The sequence below is a fragment of the Rhipicephalus microplus genome, chromosome X, assembly GCF_043290135.1.
Source record: "Rhipicephalus microplus isolate Deutch F79 chromosome X, USDA_Rmic, whole genome shotgun sequence".
NCBI classification, from domain to species: domain Eukaryota; kingdom Metazoa; phylum Arthropoda; class Arachnida; order Ixodida; family Ixodidae; genus Rhipicephalus; species Rhipicephalus microplus.
The window spans coordinates 88,883,279-88,906,751 of NC_134710.1; the positions used below are offsets into that span (position 1 = coordinate 88,883,279).

The 23,473-nt window shown below is 46.4% G+C and overlaps 2 protein-coding genes across 2 annotated transcripts in view; one reads left to right on the plus strand and one right to left on the minus strand.

Moving 5' to 3' along the window:
• The window catches only part of LOC119175439 (uncharacterized), a 196,527-nt gene that overhangs the window by 73,983 nt on the left and 99,071 nt on the right, over positions 1–23,473 (plus strand). The window lies entirely within an intron of this gene.
• The window catches only part of HGTX (HGTX homeodomain transcription factor), a 42,801-nt gene continuing 24,206 nt past the window's right edge, over positions 4,879–23,473 (minus strand). The window contains exons 2-3 of the mRNA XM_037426394.2: positions 13,143–13,312; positions 4,879–9,118 (exon numbers count right to left, since the gene is read on the minus strand). Coding sequence (XP_037282291.1) covers positions 8,897–9,118; positions 13,143–13,312 — 392 coding nt within the window. The 3' untranslated portion in view covers positions 4,879–8,896. The remainder of the gene's footprint in view (positions 9,119–13,142; positions 13,313–23,473) is intronic.

The following is a 23,473-nucleotide window of genomic DNA, read 5'->3' on the forward strand; positions in this document are numbered from 1 at the left end:
ATGCGATCCAGAGACTCAAAAGGAAGTCAATAAATTTCAATGAAACGCCTGGAGGGCTCGCCATCGCGCCGATATCCTCTCGAGAGGCGAAACCCAAGGCGGTGGCCCCGGAGCGAGCGCGGAGGCCCCGCTCCATTGAGCAACGGCCTCGCGCGCCGTGCTCGGCACAAATCAAGGCTTTCTTTTCTCTGCGCGCGCGCGAGCTCCCTGCCGCGCTGTGTGCGCCCTTCCCACCGCCGCGTGTTTGCGCAGTCTCGTTCCATTGAGCCGGCGCGCTCGGCTGGGTTTCGGCTCCTCCTCGCCCCTTTCTCGGGCCGGAGAGGGCGAGGGATTAAGACCGGGGAGCGGTCGTTTGTCAAGCTAAAAGGCAGAAATGTCATCGAGTATTTCGGCCCATCGGAATATAATGTTGACTCGTTTGAATGGAAGGTGAAGCTCCTGGGAGATGGCCGCGCGCGCGCTGGCCGACGTCGCCCCATTTAGCGCTCACTGCTATGCCCGCGCCTTTGTTATTTGACTTTGGGCTTTGCCCGAGTGGCCGCTTTGTTAAGTGGGTGTCATTGTACGCCGTGTTGCACAGCCCCGGGCCTCTGAAACCCGGTCCGTCCAGCCCTCTCTCTCTAGCGCATCAGCGTGGAGATTTCTGGACGCGAGAACGTTCCGGTTCGAAGAAGTGTATGTCGGCGTGCACTTATTGCTTTCAGATAACTTCACTTAAAGTGTTTTCAGTTCTACCGGTGTATCTATCTACCGATGGTATTCTCTCTTTTTTCCGTGCTGTATCAGTGGTGTCAGCGGCATTCCACCTGCGTCATTGCCAGAATCGGTCTATCGTGAGCAGCGGATGGAAAGGAAGGAAGACAAAAGTGAGAGGATCTAGTTATTAACCTTTACTGGCTGCAGATTCTCCAGAAGCTGATCTATATCTTTTGCATCAAGCGGTTTATTTGCAGGCTGCGCCTTACTTTCTTGTGAGTAGCAAAAAGCGCTTAAAGCATTTATTTATCAATATCTCGATCTCCCAAAAGGTGAATCATGGCACCAATGCTGAAACATGTTAACAAAAAAGAAAGAAAATAAGTCAGACGGAAAGAGAGAGAGAGCAAAGAACACGACGGAAGTGAAAACGACCATGTTCTCCTTCTCCGTCGATCCAGGTTGAGGAGAGCCAGCACATGCGCTCACTATATATGTCGTGCGGAGTGTTCCTTCGCCCATTCTGCACGACGGGGGAAGAACCTCCACAGCGTGTCCAGATGTCCCCAGTTCTCGCTTGCCGATCACGGGGCTCGGCCATCTAGTGTGTACAAATTTTGCGGTATTAACTCCAGCGGCCTTTCAAGAAACAGGCTGCCATATGGACCCGAGCGTGACGCGACAAAAAGCGGAAGAATCAGGGGTCGACATCGAGCCGTGGGTGAGCCTCCTTTGAGACGCGGCCCCCGCTTGACTCGGCCTTTTCACGCCGCGCTGACAGCCGTGCATGCTCACCGCCGGGGCACAGTGGTCGTCAACAGCCGATCATCGGCTGCCCTCCTCGGAAGTCAACCGGGCCGACACAATGCGGCCTGCGAAAACCACCGGCATCTCTTAATAGGCCTTAAATATAATGGGGCCGAGCGGCGGTCAGTACGCGGGGGGACAGCGATTAAATCTTTTCACAGCCCCGTTGTGCGCGCGCAGGCAAAAGAGCGACTTCGCGTTGAACGGCTGCCGACAATGGGAAACTCCCTTGCCCCTTCGCACTCCTCGCTTTCAAAAGGCGGGGAGAGAAGGGGGCCCCCCGAGGCACGCGGGACCCGCACCGTCGTTTTGTTCTGGTGCCGTTTCACGCGGCGACAATGTGCGCCAAAGAGGAAGCCCGGTGAACTGCCAGCGCCGGGCGCGGCGACAACAACCACCGCCCGCCATTTGTTAATGCCCGGTGAAGAGTCGGAAAGAGCTGAAGATTTATCAGTGACAAAAGTGCGTGCTCACCGGCCGCCTGCCTTTGTTGCATAGGATGTTGATAGGGCGTCGATGAAAAGGTGATCGCGCCGGTGGGGACACGCACTGGAGCTCGAGAGATATTTCGATTATGTGGTCAACCTCCTTTGTGCCCGCCCTGGCACTCAATTTGTTATGCAAGAACCCGTTGGTGGCCAGCTCGTGCGCACCGCAGGTCGTGCCCCCGGTCCACGTTTCTCACGAACGGCGCAGCGTATAACTCGCCGTTAGGCTGTGAGAATGCGCGCGGAACGCCCGTCTGAAAGAGTCGCGCGGGTGCATGTGCCCCTCGTATTACCCGGATACTAAACAAGCTTCGTCATGCTTTCGAACCTCGTTGTGCGTATAGTTTCAGCATAACGCCCATCATCTACTTCTCTTACATACCGTATGTCCTCATTTTCGAGCGCTCACACTTGTATTTAATGCTGTTGAAATTTCGATCTTTAATAGTGGCACCGCAAGGGGTGTTTCACGTTACCGATAGCCCTCCCCACTTTGTCCCCCTCGCGAAGCTATCACTACCCTAATGGTGCATTCAGAGGACGGACCGAATACGGATTTGTCGTGGACGCAGAAGGCTAACCCGCGGATGATCTGCCTGCTGGCGCATCCACATGACGGACGGTGTCCTAAGAGAAAACAGCTGGATTACCCTCGACAGCAGATTCGGCGCTCACCTCTGCCCGCTGGCAGCAGACCGGTTTGAGAGTATTCAACATGGATGCTCGCCAGAAGCGACGCTTGGCTGTGATGTCTGTCACGTTGTGACAAATGAACGAGGAGTGTTATTCTTTCAGGAGAAAACAAAGTTGCTGGCAGAATGTTCTTTCGACTACATTGTTCCCCCCTTGTAGAACTTGTGAACGCGTCTCCCATCCTTTTATAGAAGCGGCACGTCGCCGGTTGCAGAAGTTAGAATAGTTCACCACCATAACGGCTAAGAATCTCGTGTGTCAAACGACGTCGGCGACATTTCCCGAACCACCAAAAGTGATTTCTGCGTATTTAATCACCTGAGAACAAAGCCCCCGTAAAGTAAGTAAACCGTGCTCAAGCGTAGATGATGCCGACCAGTCATGCAGCTGTCCGGGAGCCATGAAGGACATGCCACGAGAAGACGAAAAGTGTACTGGTTGCCAAAAAGCCCGAGCTAATCCACTGAAGTACCGGCTTTCTCCCACCAGAATCCCGATGTAAGAAACAGATTGGGGTCATCCGTCAGCGAGCCGCGCGGACGAGGGGAATCGCTGATGTGAGGTCACGCGACGTGCCGTCCGTCCCGCCACATCCGGATTCGGTCCATCGTCTGAATGCACCGTAAGTGACATGGGAAGATTTCCTTAACCTACTTATATACAAGGGTCCGTACTCTTAACTGGCCCATGATCACTGCAAGATGGCCGTCAGAGTGTGCGGGCTCTAACGTTTGCACGCGCCGAAAGGAGAGTCTATACGTAGTCTGAGCAAAGATAACAATCAGAGCAGTTCAGTTCTGGTCATTCGTTATTCCTCATATATGATGGATACTTTTCGGGATAGATGCAAAGTTCCTACGCAGACGCTACCAAATGGGTCGCATTTTTGAAGAAGAAAGGGGTATCCGTAAAATAGCAAAGTACATATCAAACTTATTACACTTTATGGGCACCTGTACAGGAATGTGTGGCAAGTAATTTTGGGTGTCACGCCGATGCCCGATATGATGTACGCCGGGTTGTGCCTCCAGGTTCATAAGCCCACTTTGATGAATTCAAAAACGTCAGAAAATAATAAAATACAGGTGAATTCTGAGCCGCTATACGGACTGGGTGAGAGCATCTACCCACCCGCGATACCCCGAACTCGCAAGAGTAGAGAAGGTTCTGTTAGGAAAACTTCATGCCTGCCCATTCACCCCATTTTATCCTATTGCACTATCCATGCAAGCTACCATAATGACTGTACTTTCTGCTTGCAATTAGTATACTCTGCCACATAGATGGCAGTGTGGGCACAACGCAGCGATACTGCCTTTCACGGAACCAAATGCCAAGCAGTGGGAGGCCCAGCTGACAAGCTAATTACTTGAAGACGAGGAATGTCTGGTGAACAAGGCAAACCTGTCGGTTTAATCCCATGAACTGCTGGTTTATATGGACGCCACGAAGCTTGTCCAACTCTACCGTCGGCCCCCTGTCTCGAATAAAATTTATTCCTCCTCCACCGATGGCTTTTCGTTACAGCTCAACCTTGTGCTAACTTTCACAGCACTTGATTGTCACTGACAAGTAACGAGTCAAGTTCTTTTAAGGTATCTGAAGGCACCAACAGTGCCCTTGGGTAGTTACGTAGCTCTTTTGCTAAAGTAAAGCGATAAACGTGCGTATTGCCGGCGGATCATGAACATAAATGCAGTGTGCGCGTATGCTCACACTGCTCCAGAAACTTTTTTGAAAAAGAAGTGCCTGCATGCTTACTACAATTAATACTCGAGGTAGCAGCATGTACGTCTAAATTTTACGTTTCGTTGTGATATAAATAATTACGAGTTTAGTACGTAAAATAGTTTCTGAAACGTTTTTTTTTTTCAATCTGTACAAAATGCTCAGTGTTGACCATGGACTGTAGCCCACCAATCGTCTTTATCTTATTATCTTGATCTTGAACTAAGCGAAGCGATCTACTTTTGTCCAGTTTACTTTCAAGTTATAATAAATGCATTTCATTTTTCTTCTACCAAGGACATGGTGACAATGCTAACATATATGGTTACCTCCAGCTCTTCCACATGTTTTCACGGCACTTCAGAGTCATGAAAATGATGCGAGCTGCTGCACACAGACTGTTCACATGGGGCTGGAACGAGTGGAAGTGATGAAAAGATCGAGCGTTTATGTGCTTTGGAAGATGTCATTTTTATTGTTTTTATTGCTTCGGCAAAAAGACACTGTAAAATAACACAGTCATGTCAATATACAGAGCCAGCACAAAACCCCATGTGGCGCGTGCAGGTGTGACAGGATAGTGACACGAGCAATCACGCCATCACTTTTGATCCGCCAGGGAGATATACAAGGGAAAAACAAATAAACGACACAAATGCGAATAGCTTTGCGTGGCACACACGGCAGGAATGCCACAATTTACAGCGTACTTATAGGCTAATATACTTTGGACGCCGAACTGTATAACCTATATAGCCGAGATCTCAAAAAACACCATTGTCGCAAGCTTTCACCGTAAACCATCTATTGACACGACAGCTTTTTCTTTTAAAATGGTTCTATTGGTTTCTTCGTCCAGCGAGAAACATGAATGCCACAATATCGCGATAAGAAAAAAAAAAGAGGAATACATGGAGCACCACGGCCTGTTCACAGACATTTATGCTTTAGCGTGACGGACTAAGTTAAATGACTAAGTCACATTTCGGATCGCATGAGAGGTCCGCACGTATATCAACCTTTGAAGAAATCTCGATGAACACAACGACCAGCACTGAGTTGCAAACTGAGTTTGGTTAAAAAAAAGAAAGAAATGAAAGGTGCATCTGCCTCGGTAAGAAACTTGTCATTTGCTCTCTCTTCACCTTGGGATCTTTTTTTTCTCTCTCGCACGTCCTTACTGTCAAACTCACATCTCATGAAAGTGGACCAATGTTCTACGTTAATATTCTACACTATAGATATTAACCATCCGCGTGCAAATATATGTCACAGCATCTATTTACACGCGCCCGCTGTTACGCTTGGAGCCATGTAAACAAATAGCACGGTGGGAGACACGGAAACACGACACGACGTTCGCCTGGGCTTCCAAAACGAGGTTTCACTCACGCTGTGTCCTTTGAGGAGAGGGTTACTTGCAGGTCAGGCGTGACTGACCGAAGGGCACGTGACGCTACTGGATTCTGCTGGGGTGTCGTTAATCGGGTGCGGGATGCGCTAAACAGCAAGTCATGAAGACACAAATGAGCAGCTCGATCCTCACAAGACTGTGTTCACATCTGCTTACTCGATGAAGTCGCATTGAAAAACAATTTATGAGCAGTGAACGATCAAATTCAGCCCTTAGTCAGCGTATCGGCAAAAAGTCGTGCATTCAGCCAGGAGGAAACTACAAAACCCCGATCTAAATACAGCAGGCGAAGTGAAGTGTTCCATTGACGACCACAAACTCGCTTGTTGAAATGACGGTTCTGAGCTGAGTCAACTTTCTTCCTCCAATGTCGACCGAAATAAGTTGCTGTTTTTAGAATAACAGAAAGCTGAGCCAGTTGGTAAAATACTCATTATTTCTTGTGTCCGTGTTTACACGCCCTCTCTTAGAAGAAGTACCAATACTTAATACTTCAGTGACATGTTCAAGGCCACACAAGTTATTGAGTGGACTTGAGCAAACAAAGTCAAGGTCTGGCGCCTTGTATCATGGCTGGAGTCTCAAACTCACTTAGAAGGCCATGGTCCCAGAAATTTACTCCTGCAACGCCTTCAATGACCATGGCAAGGACTGGAGGGGGGGGGGGGGGCAGCGAGACTGGAGGCGAGGAGATAGACTGTACAGCATGTCAGCTAACTTTGCCATTTAAAAACCTTTCCCATATTGCATATATGGTAATTTCATTTATGAACGGTATTCAAATAAATAAAGAAAAAAATAGGCCGAACCGTCTGTCTATTGGGTGAGGACGTGTGCTGATACAGTTTCTTATTGCCTGGTTTCAAGGTACAGGTATCCCCACTTTACCCCTTCTTTAAATCCCCAGATCCCCTTTCCTGCGCAGAGCAGCAAGAGAGTGATTTGCATATGCCGGGTGAATTATCTGCTTTTCATCAAAGAGTTCTTCCTCTCGTGTAGTTGATTTGGAGCCAGGATTTGAACAACATATCGATACCTATCTCCAACATTACCAAAACCTTGACGCCGGTTCTGAAATACAGTTTTGTTTCACGGTTATGTGTCAATGCATGGTTACCACAAGGGATGCGTCATAAGTTCTTTAGACCAGTCGTACCTGTGTAGCTCAAGAACGCACTTGTTAAGAAAAGAAGAAAATAAAGTGCGATTAAGTCAGTCATGTGCGGGCTGCACCAGTAAGTCAGCTGGCTGCATACGGCGCATCGGCCGCGCGTTTGAGACCCCTGTGCTATTGGGTTATTTCTTTAACACAGAATTGTAAATTGCACATAGAGAGATATACCTCATTACTTTCGCAACTATTCGTAGAAAAAAATCAACACACCACAGCGTACTAAGCAAGCAAGAAAGTTGAACTCATGGATGGCAATTTACCCGCAAGCGTTATTTTATCGCGTGGATTGCGAAGAGCACGTAAGTGGACGTGCCGTCTCTCGAGTATTTCGCAGTGGTGCCATTTTCTATAGTTTTTCAGGTGCTTTTTGCTCCTCTATTTGAAATAACTAAGGGCATGAGAAGCACAATATTTAAATTTATTGACTTCCAGATGAAGTAATTGCTTTTTCCCCTCTTTCCTCCTCTCTTCTTTTCCTCAACTTTTCTCCTTCTGCCGTGTAGGGTAGCAAACCGGGTGCAACGTGGTTAACCTCCCTTCCTTTTCTTCTTTCTCTTTCTCTTTCAGTCTCTTCAGCTCAATATGTTATGGAGTTGAGATAACGCAGAGAAGAAACATCGTAGGGTTTTTGTTGTGAATAAAACGTTGTGCCACTACTCCCCTATAGCACAAAATGGTCGACCAGTCTCGAGCCATTTTACAGAAGGTAGTTTTAGAAAAACTTTTAATTATCTTTGTTCATTAGAAAACAGACCCGCAACGCCATTGTCGACAACATTGCGGGTTGTTCATATTTATTGAATCCTCTTTCGTCAGAACAACTTAAAGATTGTTCGATGTGTCAGTGTTGAGTGAGGACGTGCGTTGGTGTTTTTATAATGGAATTTTTTTGGCTTAAACATATCGAGAGCACGATTAATCGCATAAACGGTATACGACAAAGGTAGCGTTCCTTCAGTTGGCTCATTTTTATCAGACCATATTATTGTCTTTTCGCGCCATATTTATACACTGGTGCACGACAACGAAAAGCATGTACAGCAGCACAACTATACACCCGAAACAGCTATGCCACACATATCACATCGATCCTCATTCACTTATCAATCGATTTCAGACATACGCGCACGGGATCCACGGTGCATGCAGGGTACGTATTTCATATGAAAGACCTAATCAAAGAACCACGACTGCATGGCATATAGCCGCAGAAGCTTTCGCCGTCAGTGTATACAACGATCGCGCCCCGCTGAGCACACGTGAGCGCATTGTGTACAGCCTGCTTGATCTCTCGGGCGTCGCCTGAAGCGTCAGTTCGAGTGCGGCATCGGTCGAACTGTGCTATAGGAACCGACAAGCGCGACGAGACGTGGGGCATTGCGCTCGATTGACATGGCTGGAAACGAGCATTGCCCGCACACTCGAGAAAGCACGACTCCCGGTGCTTACGACTCCCGCGTTTACACTCCAAAAAGAAAACAAAAAGAAGGCGCCGGATGGCGACGTCCAGCGACGGCGAGGTGTGTGCGCAGTCAGAAGGGCACGACTTCGAACTGGAGTCCTCTCCTCACTGAGCTGTGGCAAGACGCGCGGCCCTCTCACAGCCTCGGAGTCCATGAAGTGTAGGCGCATGGAAGACGAGTCCCAAAGAACGGGCGAGCAGGGGCTCAGGGACCGTGCTCGCGCTTCGCACAGTCTTTTGTCCCTTTTGTTCTTCTTCTTTTTCTGTCGCCCAACCTGAGGTTGTGGCACATATAGCGCGAGAGGTCACGCAGTCTCTTGTTATAGTATGTACAGTATCTGGGTCTCCTGGGAGAATAACTATGTACAGGGCTAATTAATGCACGGGGAAAGGGAGAAGAGTATTGCACTGTGTGTGTAAGCGGGTGTGGCCACTTAGATGGAGGCTAAGCTGTCGGGTCGGCGGTCATCGCGGTGGTGGTGCCGTAGCAACGGGTCCTCCTGGCGCATTTTCTTGGCGTCGCCGTGTTCCATCTCGTGGTCCGACACGTCGTCGTGGCGCAGTTGCTCGGCCTCGTTGTCGTGCTTCTTCTTGGCCGTCGCCATCTCGGCGGCGTGCTTCTTCCGCCATTTCGTTCTCCGATTTTGAAACCACACCTGCGCAAATAAACACGCGCGCCAGGTGAGTTTTGATCTGTCGTCGATAAAGCTGGAAAGCTATGCGTATTGATGCCACGCTGGCAGGCACCTCGAATAAACACTCCTCACGCGTGAAAAAGAAAAAAAAAGAAAGAAAGAGAGAGAGTTTGCATGGCTGATGACAATAGATATCAGAAACAATAGAAACAGTTTGAAAAGTTGATCCTTAGAACAGATTGGTAAAAGGCCTCAGTAGTTTCATTTCTGGTAAGTTATTTATGCAAACTCCCATTGCTGCACTCTCTTTAAGGACCAGGCATGCAAAGATAGAGAAATACATGTTTTTTTTAAATGTCAGTTCTTTCGCGAGTACAATTACTCTATCATTTTCTACTATTAAGAGCATGAAAACAAGTCCGCTTGATTTAGTCTGTATATATGCACCTGGTGAGCACGTTGGCGTGAGTGCAAGAAGGCTTCATCGACGTTCTGCAACTGCCTATCTGCTCAGCGCTAATATTGTCTCGCGTTAGCGGAGCTCATATAGTAATGGAACAAGTATTTGTCAGACGCATGCAATCAACAAGCTATCAAATAAACAAGGCATGTAAAGCAAAGGAGGCAAAAATGAAAAAAAACACTATTGCCAAACTCACTCTTTCATTGTGTCTATATATGATGTATAAAACTATATCTTTGAAAACAGATATAAATGGAGCCTAAAAACAAAGAAATGTATTACAGCAGTCTTAAATATATATGAAATAACACCAACTGATGTTCCCACCCCATCATTACATTATTACATCTTATATGCATTTGACATGTTGGGGTGGAAACAGAGAGCAACAATAGAATTCAGGAAGTTGGGGAGTGAAACAACTTTATTGGTTTACAACAGACGCGGGTAAACTTAACGTCACCAGGGGAGAAAAATTCTTCAATTTTTTTCCACCTTTTGTTTTTGCTGTGACGTTTACAGATGCATTAATATAAACTTGCGCCAGGACTCAAGCCCACGTTCTTTAACATTGAAGGCGAAACGAAAATAAGTGTTAACGTATTCCATGTCCCTAATTACTCAAATTAGGAATTCAATTCTTTGGAACTTTACTATCTCACGTTCAGTTGAATCTACCTAGAGGACAGGAAGAGAGTATTATGCCCTATAAAAAACTTGGCAAAGAAAAAAATAGGCAGAGAAACAGCTACAACGAACACGACATTGTTGTATACCTGCGTATTTGTCTGTGTTTTGTTCATGTAACATGTTATACAAATTTACTATCAACTAAAATATCACCCGAATTCGCACCTAGTAAAACTTACGACAAAGCGTCACCTATAGTATACACAACTGCATGCGTCACGCCCTTTCCCTAGAACGACAATTATGGCGAAACTGGCTCCTGCATCGAGATGCATTCATTATAACGCACTTGACAAAGCGCCATGCCCCTCGTATAGTCTTCTCTGTGTGTATATACTATTTTCAAAATAAGAAACGGGACCCCGAGAAGACGCCCGCTTTACCACCCTTATACACGCGACAGTGCTGACATCTATACACGTATGGCACACGTACGCTCAGCAAGTATAGCACAGCTTGACGGCGTTTAGCGTACGATATATTCAAGGCAGAACGAATCGGCATGATAGCCTCCGGGGTCGCATAGGGCGAGCGCGTCCACGAGAACAAGCAGTCCGCAATGTCCCCCCTGCGCGCGGTAATGAAAGCCACCGCGGGCATCTGTTGATCGTCCCCCTCCATCTCTGCTCATCGGGCTCGTGGACGTGCCGAGCTCAAATGAGGCCGCCCGCTGCTTCCCGTATGAGCGGACCGGGATACCACCGCTGCACGCCTCAAGGCCCCGCACAACGTGACGGCTTCTACAGTGGCTCTCATTGCCGAATGAAAGGCGCTTCTGTTGTCCATAGATTGGCGGTCGTTAGTGGACCGGTAGGAGAGCCATTTCACGCCTATTGAGCGAACAAGACGCGAGGCTGGAAAACGGCCTTATTGTCTTCTGATTGTCCACTGGTGGTTACCAGATGAGCTGATGTCGCTGGGACCCGCTTTGTACTTATTTGCTTTCTTTTCCTGCTGTTTCTCACACTTTCGCTCTCTTTCTCTCTGCACACGCAAACAGAGGAACCCCATTGTGAGCCTAATAGCCCAGAGTCGCGTGTCGCGAGCAAGCAGGTCTTAGTCCTGCATTTTTGTGTCTTTAATGTACATGGTAATGCCATATTCCTCAACCCTCCTCGATTTCGACTGATAGTAAGGCTTACCGAACAGGCGAACCGTTTTGCCGTGCGTCAATAAAGCATGATTAAAGTGGTCTATCACCTTGTAGGTTACGGTCACTGATAAGAACAGACTCGCGAAGAAAGAACAAAATAAGAAAGTTGATTCTAGTCTCACAGGAATCGACCCTATATAACACGAAAGTCAAACGCGTCTGTGCAGCAGGCGTTTCAGCTTTGTTGAACGTCAAAGACGTGCTTGTACATAAATCTACAGGCTCTATTGCAAAAAATAGCAGCAATATCTACTGAAAGCGAAGCTCCTTTAAATCTTTGTTATCACTCAGTGCCTCTGTAGGCACAGCTTGAAGCCACGTGGTACGTTTTCCCGAGCCTCTTTCACCCTCTTTCTACAACAAGGTCATTTATGACTGAACTTTCCTATAACTTTTCGTATAAGAAATCCTCTTCTAAGAAGAGTTCCTTAGCTAAGTCGTAGCTAAGGAACTCGAAGTGAAAACTAAAACGGAATTAGAAAACCTGTCACGCGGATACTGCGAAGCTATAGCGTGACCTTCTATTGACGTCGTTACCGTAACGTAGTAGGTAAGTTCTTGCGGCGGCTTGAGGTTAAACACTGTCGGCTTGAAAGAATATTATCTGCGGTATAGCTTCGTGAAAGCCTCAATTCTTCAGAAATCAATGATACTTCGAAACACGCACACGAAAACAGCCAGCTGAGCACAGCAACTCACTGAGCTTCACAGCAGGGGAACTTTGCTCTCCGTGTAGTTGAAGAAGTGCACCCATTATTTTAATCGGAATGTCTTGGCATAGGAAATGTTCATGAGCAGAAAAAAGGAGGCAGACAGTGTTAACTATAGATTCATATACACTCTGCCCATGCGAATGTACTGCCTGTGAAAATATAGGGTGCGTTCCATACTCACCATAGACGGCTAAATAGACAGCTAAGTGGACAGCGGTCATCTTAAGTCCCATTTTCTCGTAGCCAGCAAAATAGCTTCGCGAAGACAGAATCAGAGACAAAAACGATGCAGGCTACTTTGTTGTTCAAACAAGATGGCAGCTCAAAGAATTGCTCGATACGCTCTGATCTCGCTGAAATGGTCGTCTGCACACAGGCAGACGCTTCTCAAGACGCTAAATGTGAGTGACGTTCAATTTATCTTGGATATGAACACTAAATTAACTAAACAAAAACGCTATTTTTTTATGAATAAACTAGTAATTTGCTTGGTTTTAGTCTGTGGATGCCTGGTGCACCTGCAGTCTACTCATGAAGAACATTTAGGTTTTTTGTCTGTATATATATATATATATATATATATATATATATATATATATATATATATATATATATATATATCACGTTGTCATTTGCATGCTAATGCTGAATGCTGAAACGTTGTTGAGGTCTTACGCTTTCATAGCCTTTTGTATGAGCTATTGATAGTAAACTAATATGGAGCACCGGCTTTTCCCCTTACCCAGGCACGCGGTAAATGATCCCAAACGTGATACCTAAAGTACAACTCCTCGCACCATCTTCAGAACAAAGCACGACTCACCAGCGCGGTGCGAACGAGAAATCGATGGCTCGTCAACAGATGCCACACCTGATGCATACGAGAAAAAGGCGCGGGAGATCCTGGTTGACATCACTGTCGAGCACTCAAAAGCACTGTGGGAGTCAGGCTATTGAGGGCTACCCGGACGTGGAAGAAGAAAATGAGGAGCTTAACTGCTTTTCATTCAAAACGTTGACACTCACTTTTACTTGACTTTCGGACATGCCAAGGGCGTAGGCAAGCTTGGCTCTCTCGGGTCCTGCGAGATACTTGGTCTGCTCGAAGGTCTTCTCTAAAACGTAGATCTGGTGACCGGAGAAGGTGGGTCGCGTATGCTTCTTCTTGCCGTCCTTGTCCAAGCAGTTCTGGGCCACTGGAGAAAGAGACAAGAAGGACCCCACGTTCACTCTGTGCCACAGCAGAGATCAAGCACATGCAGGCTTGGCTTTCTCAGAGCATGCCCCATTCAGCCCTGTCTTTACCCCTTCACTTATAGTATATGCCCCTATAGTTTTCAGTGGATTAACTTCATCATCTTGAGATAGTAACAACGACTGATCTACTTACGCTATACCGTATACAATGCACGATTCTCCTGACAATGACACCGAAACGGCGAGTCGTTCAGCCGCGTTCGGCTCTGCGCTGACACTTTTCTCTTGTGTGATAGTGATTTGACAGTCACATGAATTACCAAACGTTTTCCCTTGATTTTACAACGCAGGGTATTATGCGATCACGACAACAATCTTTTTTTTTTCTAACAATGCTGTCCGCTGCCGCCGGCAGTGTCCGTGTAGCGGGCTGCTATCGCATACGAAAAAACAAAGAAAAAAGAATGGTAGAAAATGCCAGCTTGAATCGAACCTTCTGCGTGGGAGTGAAGTATTCCATAGCACAGGGACAACGCCAGTGCTTAAAACTTTTACTTAAAGAGACCCTACACAAATGTCCCATCCGGGGAGAAGTCACGTTTGCTGATGTAATATTGCGTGGCAGAAGTGTGCGATCACATCATGCAGGCGTCACAGCACGTGATTTGCGTAACGAGCGGGTGGTTTGAAGCTGCCCACGAGTTACAGTGGGTTCAGCCATAGTTCCTCGTCATTATAATCATCATCATCATTATCATCAGCTACACATAAACGAGTGCGCAGAGGGCACACATTGCCTCGGAGACGCGCAATTGGTAATTCGCAACCGTGTATTTGCACGGCGCTCCCTAAATAGGTTCGCAACGGAATCCAAGGCGGCTGCTCCAGATAATACAGTGCAACTATGCTGAGTGTTCCGCACAGGCCTGTAACATCAAGCGCAGTCTCAGTGATTCAGACAAGGAAGGACAAGAACAGCAAGAGAGAAAGCAGAGAGGTTAACCAGGCACATAACCGGTTGTCTGCCATACACAAGGGGGAATGGGGTGCTAAGTGTTATGACAAGATCCCAAGCTGTCCGTCTCATTCACTCGCCAATACGAACTTGTAAATATTTGTTTGTTTCGGACACGGCTGTTGCGATATCATCCTGCTACGATTGTGGTGACAAAGAGAGGAGACCATTGTAATGTGGAAATAGTGATCCTTTATGAGTTAAATCTCGGAAAGCATTAACGCTTACGAAAGTTGCTTGTTGGGCTAGTTGGTACATTGCACTATACTGCGCTATCAGAATCACGTTTGCGAACATTAACTTATGTTGCAATGCGATGATTTACATCAGGCCGATATTTTAACTATGCGCCCTTTACAAAGTATAACGAAGATTAGTGAGGGCAGCTCAACAGTATGAGAAAAAAAATTGTGTTAGTTTTTTATTGTTTTTGAAAGAAAAGGAACATTTAAAAAGCGTTTCGCAAGCCGAACACGGGCTTGAGTCATTGAGTGCCTGGCCATGCGTTGAGATTGTTCAGACGCACCTTTATGTCCTCAGCAAGCATGGCAAGCTTCTCAACGTATTCGCATTGTTTTTAACTTGTAGCTTGTGATTTCGCACTGAAAATGATTTACTGTATGCTAATTTTGACAGTACGATGACGACACTCTAAGAAATTTAATAACATATGTAAAGAAAGTATTCCAATGTTCTGTCTTCCAGGGGTCTCAAACTTATCTCAATCAGTGGGCCGCAGTCACGTAAAAGTGAATCGAAGGAATAGCTGCGAAAGTGACGAAACACATGTTTCCAGTGAGATTTCTTTTTCAGCACGATGATAATTATGTCCAGCAATCTGAGACATTGACTAGTGCAGCAAAGCCGACCCCAAGGGGAAGCACTAGGCGTAACGCTATGGGAAGCATTCTTCAAAAAATGATTGCTGAGCAATGCGCGATTTTTCGCTAATTGCACTTCAGGCACTTAATGCTGACAACGTCCTTGTGCTGTGCAACGCGATTACTGTAAGCTGGCCGGCTGGATTTTTTTTCCAGGACACCATCGTGCATTCATTGAAAATGTATGGGGTGATTTTTGAAAAGCTAATTGTAGCGCAACGATAGGTTATTCGCTGATTGCACTCTAGTGGCATGTACGGTCAGACAACTTGTTCTGGTGTTTGCAGTTTCGTGGGATTACGCTGGGTGGACATTTTTTTTTTTCTGAAGGGCTTTCCCAAATCAATAGTGCAGAAAAGCAACATTACAAGGGTAAAAGAATCACCTGTCGGTAAATCAATGAGAAAGTGGGCGTTGATCATGGTAAAACGTCAGCAAAAGTCTGCAGATGTGATGTACATTATGATATACAGAATCGAGGTTTGTACGCCACGTGGTGTGAAAAACGGTGAACTAAAAGCGATGTCCCGAATTGCTGGGTATGGCTACCCTATATACTTTCGTGGTACATGATATACTACATACTGGCGGTGACAATGACATGCACACGTTCGCAATGACACTTACACGTGTACTCGCGGTCCACTATGCAGCTTTTGCGGCATGTGCCTCTTTTAGGTAGCGCACTCGGCTTTCTTCTGTGCGCATGCAAATGGCAGCCATTGGGGGCCACACTCCACAGCGCAGCGCGCTCGTCGATGATTTCACTGCCGGGTCTCGGGGAGGAACGAGCAGCGAGCGGCCTGGAAAGCGAGGGGAGCGCCACCGCGGTGAGCGATTATTTGCTTGCCGCACTTCGGTGGGCGAAGAATTGGCTGCCAACGCGCTCCGAGGGCGCCTGCTGCCGGGGGGAAACGCAGCTGCTTTGCCAACGGCTCTCGATATTGGGTTGCGAATCGCAGGACGCCATAAACCAGCTCCAGTCCTAATGCACACGCTCATCGGCGCGGCTGTGTGGGAAGGGGGGGGGGGGGTCCTCAGAGAGAAAGCGCCCTTCCCCCGCATTTTTGACAGCTCGATGGCCCGGCGTCGCTCGCCATAAGTCAATGCGGGCCGCGCAGAGCCGCGCGTCAAATATATGATATTGACATGTCTCGACACCGCGCGGCCCTGTTGCGATAGCGGTTGTTTTCGCTACGTTTTGTGCTTGGCCCCGCGCGTGTTACACGAATTGCGGGCTCTCCGGTCGACGTGCGGCCGCACTTCTTCCCCGCAGCGGTCTCGGCGCAGTGGTTTGTTTCGTTCCGCGTGCTATGGACACGTGTTCTCGCGATAAGTGGATGCGGGAAATGACTGGAATGATTTTCTCGCGGTTAAGGCGTATTGAGCGGTCGGAAGACGGAACGGCGAACCGTGGTGTGCGTTTGTGTGTGCGCGCCCGCCGCTCGGGCGATATGTACAGCAAAATGCGCGCGCAGAAGCGCAAGAAACACGCTTCAACGGACGTGTATATCAGCGCGCCGAATAGCTGGACGGGGCACGATGATGAAAAGCTGTTCAGCACAGTTTAATAGCAGCGAATTTCAATGCGTCGCTGTCAAGTGTCGCCAGGCGGGTGTGTAGCATTAACCGCAATATAGGGGGCGCCACACCACAGCTGGTACAGATTTTGTTCGTAGGTGCGTGATTTTCTTCGCCAAATCGATGTGAATTTTATTCTGTCCCTGTGTCGTGCACCAGTGCGGAAGCTAAGAGTTCCACCACGTCAAAGAAATATATATATTACCATTATGTATCGTCAGCAGTGAACAAGTATACATCGTGCTTTCGTGCTTTCAGGATGCGGTCTGCGTGCACCACCTTATATACTCTAGATGCAATGATCGCAACGTACGTCATTCTTTTTGCATGCTCGATAGATGCAAAATTTACACGAGTAATATAGGTATGTTATTCTGTTTTGTTTTACTTTGTTCTAAGAACGTCCATTCTGGCCTCCATTGAAAACACAGTGAGATGCAAATATTCCATGAGCCAGCACCATATAGAAAGTCGATTCCAGGTTTTTATCAATACATCAATACATATGTCGGGGTTTCGATTTGATCCCGGCCGCGCGTGTACTATGCAGTGTCAGTGCACATAATATATATATATATATATATATATATATATATATATATATATATATAACAAAGCACATGGCAACATCAAGTTTTTACGTTCCTCAGTATCACTTGACTGCCTTGAATTTTCACTCACGACTCTTTCATTGTAAAGTGATCAAACAGGTTGTCAAATTCTTAGCAACCAAAGAAATGCCTAATAGCAGTGGTTTTGACCTTGATGTTGTTAATTTGTTTTACTCAGTACCACACAATGAACTCATGTAGTGTGTAAAAAATACATCGCGCAGGAAAATGACGGACTTTCATTCATACCCAAATGTATGATGTCTGTTGATAGCTTCATGGACTCCTTTTTTACTTGAATTATACTGTCGTATTCTGGGGCGATAAGTTTTACGTTCAAAAGTCTGGCATTTGTATCAGCTCTCGTGTAGCACCCGTCCTGTGCTACTCGAGAGTTGATATTTTTATTTTGATAGGGCTTTGGAAACGGCACTGAGAAGCCTCGTAGTTAATGTTTTCAGGTTTGAGGACGATTACATTGTGCTAGTTCATTCAGCTTCCTCGGAACAAAACCGAGATAGGACTATAGAAATCTTCGAACAAAAAAGGCATGAGTTCACGCACGAGGTTCCCCAAAATAATGTATTGCAGTTGCTCGATTTTGACTAATCATTTCACGCAGATCTCCTATGCTGGTATTATTCTCCACGTTCAAACAAACCAATCCTAGATTACTCTCCTTCGCATTCTAAAATAGTAAAACCGGCTACTGCGATTAACCTTCTCAATTCTGCTGTAACGAAATCTTGTTACCACAAAATGACCTGTGTTTTTTTTTTGTTTTAAATCAAACAATTAGGTTGCAAGAGGCAGACTTTCTGTCTTTTTTTTTTTTTTTGGGGGGGGGGGGTTCGCCGATAAGAAGGTATTACGAATAAAGAAAGGAATGAATTGCTCCATAAAATATGCCAAAAACGACGAAAGTTTGTGGTAGTCCCGTATGTGCACGGGTATTCCCATAAGATGATAAAATGTGCAAAAAATTTTAACTTGAGGTTGTTGTTTTTTGCGCCAGCGCGAAATTGCAGCAAATGTCTTCTAGAATTGACTTGAAAAGCAGAATGAAGGCTGTCCTCGTGAAGAAAGGTTGTGGTGTTAGGCATATCAATTATTTCACAAATTGTCGGTCAAACGTGGTTTATTTTATCCCACTGTTTTGTGACAGGGTATAATTATATCGGCGTTGCCTGAGCGTTCGCCTGCGAGAACACTACAATGCACTGAAGCCGGCCCCGGGTTCACACTTGTCCACCTATTGCACAAAGTGTGGCTGTATACCTGAATTTTTGTGCACGTCTATGCTATACGTACAACTTTCGTGACACAAAAACAAGGGAGGTTGCGGTAGCCTTTTTCATAAAAAAAGAATATTGGTAGTTGTGTCAGCTCACCATATATACCTCTTTTAGATTGTCAAATCTCGTTTTTGGACGACGCTTGATCTCGGTCGAACCTTCTTCTTCGTATTTCCTTTTCTATTCTTGTCCTTCTGGTAAATATTTCCTTCCTTGAATAAACCAAGTCTCAGTATGCGCTCGTTTGTCTCCTCGTTTGCGTCCTATTAGTTTGCGCTGCTAGTATTTCATTATGAAGCTTAACTAATCGAATCTCAAAATAGTGACCTGGCAATTAGCGGTTGCACGTAACAAAAACGACCAGAAGAAGGCTTAACGTGCTGTGGAGACACCGGAGCAAAGGGAAGAATGTCTAGAGAAGCGGCGTCGCCAGGCCGATTGACTTGCTATACAATGAGACTTAGTGAAAGTGCCATTGAGACTCGGACCTTCTAGACGGACTTCGTAAACAATCCGTTTGAACAATCCGTGTGCTACGTATGTGAAAGATGGCACATAAAAGACTTGATGCCGGTAATTATTTCATGCATGAAACGTAGTTTTTAGCCGCACCCCCTTAGCTCCCGCTGCCCATTTCCTGGCATAGCCGAGCTGAACCTCTCCTAGATTTGTATTCTTTGTTTATACAACGAAAAAAACATAAATTGATGTAAATTTCACTTCATAGATGAAACCTTATTTTCTGTTAAGGATGAGTGGCATTGATTAGTGGACAGCAAAGATGGGGGAGGAAGGGGGACTGGGGCGAAAAGCAAGAACGAAATTAGAAAAAAGAGAATCCCGTCCACACAGATAATGCATGCATGGTTTCATTTTCCTGTGCCTTGTCTTCCCTTTCCCAGAGTGTTTATTAGACCTTTTTAAAAATTTGTGAAGTTATCTTTCCTGTTATTCAGTTTGAAGAAGTAATGGCAGTTAGTCACTGCAAATATATAGCCTGTTAAAGCGCGGTTTTCTTACGCAATGACGTGGAAAATGTTGAGTTGACCCTCTTGATATAAACACGCATAGTATACAAGTACTAGCACGTTCAACTAGGACCGCGCCTCCGCTTGATGCCCGACAGCTGCCGTCATTACTTTGGCAAATGTGCAGTGCAGAGAAGCGCACTTGCAAATTATAAGAATGTCCCATTGGCCCAGTCATCAGTAGTGATGAAAGCGATGGCGTTATATACACTTCCCACACCGTAATAAAGGGCTGTGGCGTATAATTCTCGTCGCGATAGCGACGCGTCGCTATGAACGTTATGTCACGCTAGAGTAAGTGTATTTCCGCAAGTGATCGACTGAGAGTAACGTCACTTGGCGGAAGTGCATGGTTGTGCGGTGAGCAGGCGCCAACCGCACCTGTCTCTCCGGGACGCCCTGACAGCAGCGTAGAAAAGGGAGAATTTATAGCATAACCACGCACGGCAGGCCCGAGTGTTCCGCGAACACCCGAGTGGACCTGGTGGGCGGTTATAGACCGGTCGGCCAACCACGGCTATCATTTAGGGTCCGTACAGGGAGCTGCTGTCTCGCACAAGCGTGGCTAGCCGGAGGGGTGGCGCCGCTAACCGCGCGAGGACAAATGGCGGCGTGTGGATAGATGGCCGCCCATCTTCGCCCTCCTCTGCCGTGTAGTGGCGGTGATTAATCGCCGGGAAACGAAGACCGCCAGGTCCGAGTAAATTTTGAGAAAGGCCCTCGCTGCGCTGGCTATGTAGAGCTCCTCCGCCGCGGAAAGGGTTGGGCCAGCCACCCCTTTCTCGGACACGCGTTGAATTAATTCACACCGGCACACCTCTCGGCCATATCGGATTCGCAAACGCTGGAGGCATCGCCGTGGATTTCGATTTATTGAAACGATGCCGGCTAGATTCGCCTAAACGGTGTATTGGAGGTGTTCATGTTTAGTTCTTGCCACTATATACTTGGAGAACGGGAAGCAGAAAAGTGACTATTTCAACTTTCGGAACGTCGTCTACTGCATGAATGAAAATTAAACGTTCGTCTCAACATGACTCGTGTTGAAAAAGTCATCATAGCTGTGGCTCGAAATTTGTAGTAATTGATATCTGGAGTTTAACGTCCCAAACACCCGATATTATTATGAGAGACGCCGTAGTGAAGGGCTCCGTAAATTTTAACCATCTGCTGTTCTTTAATGAGCACTGATATCTCACCGTATACACGGGCCTCTACCATTTCTCCTTCATGAAAGTGGGACCGCTGCCGCCGGGATCGAACCCACGACCTTTGGCTCAGCAGCCGAGCACCATAGCCACTGTTACACCAAGAAGGATTTGTTGAAAATTTTTTGTAGGTCTGTTTATGTCAATCAATGCTGTATATAGTTGGTAAGAATTGTTTTGCTTTTACTAGGGCAAATGCAGAACAACTTAGACGATGACATGAGACACAGATAGACGCAGAACATACAGACAGGAACACGAACCCCGAAAAGCGAAGCAGACAATGAACCATTGCTTATCTGTGCCAGGCCGTTGTTTGTACCCCCCCCCCCTCAGTCTTTCTTTTTATTTATTTATTTTACCCTCAGGGTACACAGTACATTTCAGAGGGGAAGGGCATGCGCAAAAATGAAAAAAACAAGGAATACAAAGCAAATGGCATAAAAATATTGTCACTAATTGGGGTACAAAGATGAATACTCCTAACAACTCACATAATAATAAAGCAAATGATAACACTAAATTTATTTTTATTACATGGTGAAGGCACAAAGCAATACGAATAAGCTGTTCAAAAACATACAGGGGGTAATTAGGTAATCATTGTTTTAACGATATTCTTAAATTGAATGGATTCAATAATGCTTGTTATTGATGCAGGCAGGGAATTCCAATCATACCCGAAAAAGTACCCGAAAAACGACGGGGACTCGTCGTTTTTTCGCGTTATACTCTATTGTGTTCATGGTAGACAATCGGCCCAAAAGGATATTCTGCTAGATTCTTACAAAGTCGGCTCCGCATATAGAAGCCACGCACTAGTGCCACGTCGGCGTATACCCAACGAGGCAGAGCATCAACGTGTCAGAATACTGACAGCTTTACTACTGAGATTTAAAACTGGCTGATAGTATCCCAGTTTAAGATGTGTCATGCCACAGAGACTGTCGGTCGCTTTCATCAGGGCCACTGCTGTACTAGCGGATAGAGGGCGAATCCCTTCAGAAATGTGCGAGCCTCTAAGAAGCAATAACACAAAGGAGCATCTCACAAACAAGCGAACAAGCCACACTTGTTCACGCGGCTATAAACGAGTTAGATTTTCTACCATTCAACATATTATCCAGATGCAGCTCATGCAGTCTTTCTGACCGACTCACAGCATCGTCTGTGAAGTGAGATTGCACTACGAGAAAAGTGTAAGATGACGATGTCAGCTTCATACGTATACGGTCTGCCAAGACGAATCAAATGTGCTTATTTCTCAAAGCACAATTTCTAAAGCCCGTGCTTCGCTATCAGAGTTCCGTGGCATCTATATATGAGACCTAAAAAGCCCAGTGCCGCTGCAATAGGGCCGAAAGTAATAGGCACACACCACGCTCCCGGATGATTTACATATCTTAAATCACCGTGTATGTGTTTTCATCTCCACACAATGTCGCGACTGGTACTGTTACATATTGTCGCGGTACAACGCGAACAAAAAACACAGGTACACCTTGAGACAACGAAAGCAGCGTGTTCTCAACAGCTGAGCCACAATATAGTCTTTCTCGGTGTCGAGTGAAGCTAGAGGCCCACTACCTCGTGTCCACTAAATCCCCCATCATAGTTTTCATCCACATGTAGACACGCGTCATTTGCCTCCCTCTCAAAGAGCATCGCCCCAATGCGAAGTCTGTAATGCAGTTTTTTTCTCAAGAAAAGTATCGCGCAATCACTCGCTGACGTAAGGCTTCATGCGGACTACGTGAACGAGTTCAGGATGGTGCTGGCGACGCCTTGTGCTATGCTAACTGTCGGGAACAAACTCGTAAGTGACATCACTCAGTCGTCGCAGCACTAGGTACGGTCCAAAGTATCTTCTTAAGAGCTTTTCGGAAAGTCCCCGTCAAAATGACGATCGTACGTGCCACGGTGGTTAAAGCACCGCGGTACGTACAACATGCGCTTCACGGACTATATACGTGCACTTGTGCCGCAGGTTTTCTGACGTATGGTCACTGAATATAGTCCTTTACTTCTGACGACGGCACATATGCTATCTCTGAAAGCACCATCACATTTTTTGTTGAGTGAAATATGCAACTAGTAACTGTATCATAGCTACATATGAGGAGCTTATTTTGCGAAATGGGCCAGATCCAAAACATAACTAGCTAAATAAGGTTTGAAAAGTTTTCTGGAAATAGAATGGTATTACCAGAATATTCGAATACACCATTCGAAGTAATTCACCTCGATTTCACTGAAGTTAAGAAAAAGAGTGAAGGCGAAGAACCCAAGCTTTCCTGGTCGCGGTGAATGAGTACCCGCGCTTCGCGGCCGCAAAAGCTGGAAGAGAAGACGCGAATTTCGCAATAGCACTGCTGCAGAAAGAAATTTTCAATTCTTTTTCAGAACACACCAAGGTCATCGTTGCCGATATTGGGCCAGCGTTTAGGAGTCAGAAGCTACGCAACTGGGCCCGTGAAAGGACCATCGTGCTTCGATTCCCAGCGCCTTATCATCCAGAGACTAATTATCTTGCTGAACACT